We start from the raw sequence: 7,732 nt of genomic DNA on the forward strand, positions 1-7,732 counted from the left end.
ATTATCTCCCCGACCTTGATGAAGTTTTCATTAATCAGTGGATACTTGTCACGACCCAATTCTCGTTAAGGATAACAAGAATGGGTGATTCGCGACTAATGGGGGATTAAAGAAGCAGGGAAGAAAAGGGGTGAAATCTGAAGAACTTGCCTGAAGGCCAAATATGATATTATCAAATAACAGCCAAGTATTCGATACAATCTCAAAATAGAATGATTTGACATGTCAACTGAATCAGAGTTCAATGATGAGACAATACTATTCTCATTCAACAAAACACAGCGGAATAGGTCCCAACTGAACGACTTCGTGTATGAAGACACGAATCGTCGAGATATCCACAAGCTTATCTAATAGCATCGACTCCGATCAATCTTTTCTCCATCCTGACGTTCAACCTGCACGTTTATAAATACATGCAGGGCTGAGTACAGGAGTACTCAGTGAACACGTGCCGAAAACAAAACATACAATATAAGTTGTCACCCATCCACAGTATTACCCGAGGGTTTTTCTTAAAAGGCCCGAGCATACTAAATTCTTTTGTGATCTTAAAAGTCCGACTGCAGTCTAAGTTCTTTTGTATTCTGCCATGTCTGAGAAACTAGTGTGCCGTGAAGGTGGCCACCTTCAACGAACACCCTCGCCGGCCAACCTCTCTCTAGGATGGCTCACAGCTCTTGTGCACTTAATTCCGAATAGGATTTGCGGTCCTATTGGGAACCGAATTCGTTACTAACCTTTTGGCATCGCCAAAAGTCTCGGCATATAGCCCTATCAAACAGGTCTCAAAAACAAATATTTTCTGGCATGACAACAACTTTAAAAGAGATGATCACATTCTCATTTTTCAGAAAAGATATTTCATAGTTCAAAACATTTGCTTTATATCCACACTATAGTGCTGGATATTAAAAGAAAGCCCACCTCTTGTGCTTATCTTCAATTAAGTTCCTCGCTGGGCCTCACTTGCCCCTGAATATTTTTCTCCCTTGAAAATAGCGTAACACGCTAATTAGTACTTGAACTGTTTCTCTGAAAAAGAATGCATGCATCCTATAGGATAGCATCTATCTCTTAGTCTCGGCTTATAGGATTTCTCTTTAAATCCTAACTTGGCTTTACTGCTCTGCAGCACTTAATTATTTTCTTTACTTCCTTTGGAGAAATTCTATTTCCTCAATAAAATACGGATTCTCAAAATCCCTCCTTAAATTTCTTCTTCTTCGGATTTTTCTTAAGGCTTCTTAAGACCTCTTAAGGCCGCCCATGGCGTCGCGGGGCGACGCCGGTCGGCTTTCGCGTCTCCGCTTTAATATCTCCCTTCCTCGGAATAAATTATCCGGAAATTAAATCATCAACTTTCGAGTCTACAACATTAACACTTTCTATCCTTGAAAACTCAATTCTTTACTCGGGAATTAATTAAGCTCCAAGCTCAATTTCTTAAATTAATTCCACTCCACAATATAAACTTTTTCCAAGTCCACCAATTAAATTTCCGGCCCAATCAAATTAATCCATTCCCCTTCTCCTTTTTCTTTTATTTAATTCTGGGCACAATTCAATAAATTAAATGGCCCATTTCAATTTAATGAGCCCAAGTTAATTTATCAAGGTCGCCCAAGCCACTTCTCCTCCCCTTTTTTTTTCAGTACGTGAACCCCCCTTTCTTCCCCCAAATTTCTGTTCCTTCAATTAACTTAGGGATTTCTCCCAAATTTCAATTTCTCCCAGCAGCGTCGGCTCCTCCGCCTCAACGCGTCGCCATCTCCGGTGAGAATTAGTCGCCGCCATTCACGCCTTCCCTCGGCGTCTTTCCTCTCTTCACGGCGGTTTACTGATTCGGGGGAGGCGTCGCCTTTGTCTCGCCGTCTCCCTCTCCCGGTAGTTCGCCGTTCGCCCCTTTCCTCCGGCGAGGTCGCGCCTCACCTGCGTCTCCGGCGAACTCGCGTCGGTTTCCTCCGTCGAGCTCCTTCGTTGGGCAGCTCCTTCCTCTAAAGCTAAGTCACTTCCCCACTCCCCCTTTTACTCGTTAATTATCGAGTTATGCATCAGCTTGGTATTGCTTTGTCATCTCAAATCCTTGTTCTTGTGATTTTTGTGCTTTGAGGGGAAGTTGGGCAGTAGCTTTGTGGTATTGGGATTCTTGGCTATGTGTTATGATTTTACATATGCATTTGGGAGCATTGGCTCACTGTGACTTTGGTTCTGCATATGTTCACTGGGGAATACTTGGTGGATTTGCTACTGTTCTATTTTCATACTTGTTGTGGGGATCCTTATGAGGAGTTCTATGTTCTTGTGCTATCCGACCATTCTATATGATGCAAAAGAGGGTGTTGTCGAGGGGATTACCTTGCTCGGTGATTCCCTTCGGTCCTTGGCTGCCCCCTTGACTGCCGTCGCTCCTCACTCCGTCGCACTCCCTTGCCTTGCGAGAATTTGGCAGGAAAACTGAGTGTGGAGTGGGGAGGGAGGCGGTGGTATTTATAGGCAAAATGCCTTGGCCTCTTGTGGAAGAATCTTGGGCATTGAGCTCCTAATTTTGGTTATAAGCTCAGTTCTCTTTCTAAGCTTCATAATCATGTTGTTTATACTATTTTGGTGATTATCTGGGGCTGCCCTTCTAGGCTATTTCTCAGCCTTGGGTGGTTGTCTACTTTGAGTTGTATAGTGAGCATGCCTCACCGTGTACATTTGTTGGCTTTCCCCTCTTGATGAAACTTGGGGAATTGATAAAAGGAGCTGTCCTCAGCTCTATTTGGCAGCCTAATGGTTGACCCAAATAGCTCTACTATTCCTCATTTCCTAGTTGAGCTTGTGCTCCATCTTCTCTTTATTTGTGAGTTCTAAACTAACCTCATTTTGGTGTAATTGTAGGTACTAAGGCTGCCTCCTTGTGGCTTGGTGGAGCTGGAAAAGTCGAGAGGGAGGGATAGAGAGAAAGAAGACTTCCTCTTGAAGCTCTTATATTCCATATTACTTTAGCAAATTCCAAGACTTGTATTGTCTTTTTCATACATGTAAGCATGTACTATTAGCATCTCCATATTTCCATGTAATTGTATTTCCAAAGTGAAACTTAAATAAAAGCATAGCTCTTATTTTTATCCTTGCATCAAATTCCATTGCACTTTGTTTTTCTCAAGAACATTCAATATTAAATTCGACGTCGGAGATTACAAAATTCTACGTCTTCCGGACGAGACTTAATCGAGCTAATAAATCCAAATTAATCCAATTAGGAGGATTAAAACCCGGGGCGTCACAATACTACAACCTAGCCTTATGGATTGCTAAACCCAAAGGGTATAAATTCAATAAAATTGATGGAAAATTAAGTGATGCATGACATTAAAATACTGCTTTCGTACATTACTAAAAAAGTCATATACATTTGGTTGATATATCTGTATATCATGTTCTACTACATTATTCAGTCATTTCTTTACATTAATGTGTGGGATTCATGCATTAACAAACCGTATTCGCACATTAATTTCTCTATGAAACCAAAAATACAAAAGTAAAAACATAAATTACATGAAAGTGTTGGTAATATGTCCTAGTCAAAATAATGTAAACATTTGCATAATGTATCACATCCTAATCTAAGCAAATAAACATTTCTTCTGGCATTTCTTGTCGCAACCGATGCGCTAATGCAATAGGCATGTCATCGTTGAAATCCTCATCATAATCGACTCTGGCCTTGTTTGTACATATTCAGAAAATTAAACATTGATTAGTCATAATGTTACATTACTAGAAAACACAGAATTACATTATTGGCAATAACAAACTAAATGTAACACATCGGTACGAAATAATGTAAGTATCAGTTGCAACGATGTGTAAAGGCGTAATGTAAGCTTATTTACTGTACCAATAGGGAGCAGATAATGTAACTGAACAAGTTTATTAATGTAACATTCTTTAGTTTTAACACACAACAATGTAGAACATCAGTTTGAAATAATGTAAGCATTTGCTTAAATAATGTATCAAATCATATGGTAAGCAAATACAAAACCAAGAAGCATACGATGTAACTCAATAATCATATTAATGTAACAATACAAACAAAAACAAACAATAATATAACAAATTACTTGTATATAATAATGTAAACATACGCCTAAATAATGTATCACGGTCTACTGTAAGCAGATAATGTATCCTTATGAAGCATATAATGTAACTCTAAACATTTAAAATTATAACAGATCATACCATAATACAGAATTAATATAGTCCATCAGTACAGAAGATCATATTGAGCTGATAATGTAACACATTTCATACCATACCACAAGATAATGTAGCAAACCCGTGGTAAATAATGTACAAATTAGCTTTAACAATGTATAAAAATGTGTTGTAACATATAGTTCACACACATGTCTTTTGACTTGCCTGGCTATTGGAAGAGCGACCCCTCTTCAGCATTTTCCGTATTAAGCACAAATACGCAATTACTCACTGCAAAATGACTAAATTTACACTATCAAGAATCAATTTTGACAATGAGGGAAACAAAGCACAAACGATTCAGTCTAATGAACAGAAACAATAGCCATATGAACTCAAACCCAGAAAATTGGAATCTATAATTAACATAAAACTAAAATATCAGTAATAAACAGAAACACAAACAATTGAAATCGATAATCACCCAAAACTAAAACAATCACTAATGAACAAAAAGCCATTTGCAAAAATCAAACAATTTATGGTCCAAAAATACCTGCAAATCGTGAGTTTGTTGTTCCCCTACGCTGAAATCACTGGAATCGGTCTTCTAAAGCTGTCGTACGATGGAATAATGTACAATTTTCGTCTTGTTGACGGCGAAAATTAGGCATGAATTCAATTCCACAGTTAGATTTGGTGGCGTCTAGGGTTTGGGGAAGGATTGAATTGGGGGAAGAGAGAATGAATGAGAATTTAATTGACGGAGAGAGAAGAGAGAGATTGGGTTGTGAAATCGTCGCTCAAATTAATTCCGCTGAAATCTCGGAACTGCAGTTTTGAAACTGCTACACATTATTGTGTGATACCAATTTTACCCCGATAATGTAAGAAAAGGGCCAAATAATGTAGCTCGGGTGATTTAAATCATATCCATCCAATCCATATATCATATGGTTGTGATTTGTTTTGTGTATAACACTAAAGGGGTGTAAGGACCTTAATGCACCCCTATTTTTATATACTCTATTAGTTTTATAATACAATATGAGTATGATAAAATTAGTATAATGTGAAGTCTATTACTGAAAGTAGTAAAAAATAGTAATTAAAGGGTGAAGGAAGTAAAAATAAGACGTTTATTGGTGAATGAAAGTACTATTAAAAACATGATATGGGGCGCCGCGGGGGTGGCAGTCGGTGGTGGGGTTTGGCAAAAACTAGTTGACCCAATATTAAAATAAGATGGGTGGGCTAAGTATTAAAAATATCAAGAATCAATCAAGAGGAGTAGTAATTATTTATCATCATCTCTTTTTCCATGAATGAAGTGAAATAGATTCTCAGCTACAACAAACAAACTCTTCTTCTGCGTTGGCACGATTCTTCCAAAACCTTTTCCCACACTCTTTTTTCTGTTTCTTACTCTGTTAAAGAGAAAGAGGGACAGACCCTTTGAGCTTTTGATTTTGATCATAAAAAGGGGTATCTTTTTATTCTAATTTCACGTGTGCCCCAATCTCTCTTAAACCCCATCATCAAAATTCAATCTTTCTTCCACGCCCTACTCAATTTTCTTGGTAATTCTTTTCTTCTTGATCACTGTGGTTTTTTGGCGGCTTGTGAAATTTGTGTGCTGTGTGAATTATTAGTTTTGATGGTGATAAGAGGTCTAAATTTCATGGTTTTTTTTGGGTGTCTTTTTTGGACTAAGCTGTTTTTGCAGTGAAACAGAGGAATATATGGTTGAACTTGAAACAAAAAAACATTTGAGCAAATGCGTCGATCCAAATCTATACTGATATTGGGTGAAAATGCAGCTTACTGTATTCATTTCATCATCAAAATCATATCTTTGTTTCTCCAAGTCTTGGAAGAGGAATTGAATGGATGTTGCTAGATTAATTGATTTTTAAGCAGACAGCTATGCAATGTAAGATTAGTTTAATGTTGATGGTTTGGTTGATGTCTTCTTATTTTAAAGATAAATGGGTTTTATCTTCTCAGTTTGCATATGGTTGTATGCTTTAATCCAACTTAGTTTCAACCATAACTATTATGCATATAACTAACTTGTACTTGGTAGAAATCAAGAAAGAAAAGGCACAACCTTTTCTTACCAAGAAGTAGTGTTATTGCTAGAAATCAAGACAAACTGTGTTCTTACTATCAAGAAGATACATACTTGTTTCATGCTTTACGTCTTTGATGCCTGACCTGTTTTCTCTTTTTCATCTACAATGTTTCCCTACTACTATTGTATGCTTTGGTGATGATAGATATCTACACTGTATTGTCAAGAAATTGGCAATTTCTTGCAGATGTTGGGGTCATAATGCAGCTATATCATCATCCATTATCCTTGGACAGCCAAAAAGTGAGGCTTGTGTTGGAGGAGAAGAACATCGATTACACATCATTCCATGTCAATCCTATCACGGGCAAGAATTTCGATTCTAGCTTCTTCAGGAAGAACCCCAATGCGAAACTCCCTGTTTTCCAGAATGGTTCCCATATCTTGTTCGACACGATTGAAATCATCCAGTACGTTGCATCTTCCTTTAGTTTCTTGGGCATTTATAGTCGTGTTTAACCTCTAGTATGCGTTTACTTTGTGTGATAAGATAGATAAAAAAGCATGTGATTGAATCCCATCAAACTAAACATGAGTTGCTTACTTGTTAGTATATCTGTGATCCCACAATTTGTTATCTTGTTATATTAAAACATAGGTACATAGAAAGAATTGCTATGGTCTCTTGTGGTGGAGAAGAATCCAGTCTGAGCAGTGGGGATGTTGTGGAATGGATATACAAGATACAGCAATGGAATCCGAAGCTATTCACCCTCTCCCACGTCCCACCTAAGTATCATCTCACGGTTTCTAAATTCCTAAGGCGTGTGATCATCGCAAGGATGGCCGAGTGCCCTGACCTTGCAAGTGCATACCATCGTAAGCTGAAAGAGGCATATGATACGGAGGACAAACTCAAAGACCCGGAAACCCTAAGACGGAGCGAAGAACATCTCGAGAGAATTCTTGATGAAGCTGATGAGAAACTAAGTGATACGACGTATTTGCTGGGTGAGGAATTCACTCTTGCAGATGTTGTATTCATCCCTGTTCTGAGTCGACTGGTGCTACTGAATCTGGAAGATAAATACATCGCTACGAGACCAAACCTCGCCGAGTACTGGAATCTTGTGAAGAAGAGGCCCAGTTACAGAAAGGTGATTGGGAAAAACTTTGATGGATGGAGAAGGCACTATACACTGTTTAAAACCTGGTGCTTTGTGAGGATCAGAAGTTTACTTAAACATTATTAGAGAATTGCATCGATTTTTTGCTATAACTGCAAATATGATTTAGGTGGATCTCTTGTTGCACTACTAAAAGAAAAAGAGACTTTTATTTACATCAATTGTTTGAAGACTAGTCACCAATGTGCTATTTGGAACATATGTATTCTTTTATGAACAGTGTTGCAATTGTGAATGTTGTATGCTATTTCCAATGTATAAGCTTGTATGGATAATG

At 38.0% G+C, this 7,732-nt stretch overlaps 1 protein-coding gene and 1 long non-coding RNA gene across 8 annotated transcripts; one reads left to right on the top strand and one right to left on the bottom strand.

Moving 5' to 3' along the window:
- Positions 1-3,450: 3,450 nt before the first annotated feature.
- Positions 3,451-5,044, bottom strand: LOC121797441. Its single transcript, XR_006049845.1, has 2 exons — positions 4,751-5,044; positions 3,451-4,496 (listed from the first exon to the last, which is right to left on the bottom strand). It is a non-coding gene; the product is annotated as an uncharacterized LOC121797441 (long non-coding RNA).
- A 419-nt stretch (positions 5,045-5,463) lies between these two features.
- Positions 5,464-7,702, top strand: LOC121811065 (glutathione S-transferase TCHQD-like). 7 transcript variants are annotated; one of them, XM_042211867.1, is made up of 4 exons: positions 5,464-5,774; positions 5,909-6,127; positions 6,496-6,738; positions 6,927-7,702. In XM_042211867.1, exons 3-4 carry the CDS (start codon positions 6,530-6,532, stop codon positions 7,519-7,521), a joined length of 804 nt encoding a protein of 267 aa, XP_042067801.1. In that variant the 5' UTR covers positions 5,464-5,774; positions 5,909-6,127; positions 6,496-6,529; the 3' UTR covers positions 7,522-7,702. The 7 variants fall into 7 exon arrangements, with proteins under 7 accessions (XP_042067801.1, XP_042067810.1, XP_042067818.1 ...); XM_042211876.1 differs by having other exon boundaries at positions 5,921-6,127; XM_042211884.1 differs by having other exon boundaries at positions 6,015-6,127.
- The last annotated feature ends 30 nt before the right edge of the window (positions 7,703-7,732 follow it).

Source organism: Salvia splendens, chromosome 1 (genome assembly GCF_004379255.2).
Source record: "Salvia splendens isolate huo1 chromosome 1, SspV2, whole genome shotgun sequence".
In the NCBI taxonomy this organism is placed as follows: domain Eukaryota; kingdom Viridiplantae; phylum Streptophyta; class Magnoliopsida; order Lamiales; family Lamiaceae; genus Salvia; species Salvia splendens.

Coding starts and splice junctions, on each gene's coding strand:
- LOC121811065 (XM_042211841.1), top strand. CDS start 6,467: ATGATAGATATCTACACTGTATTGTCAAGAAATTGGCAATTTCTTGCA. Junction 6,739..6,926: donor GACACGATTGAAATCATCCA/GTACGTTGCATC, acceptor ATTAAAACATAG/GTACATAGAAAGAATTGCTA.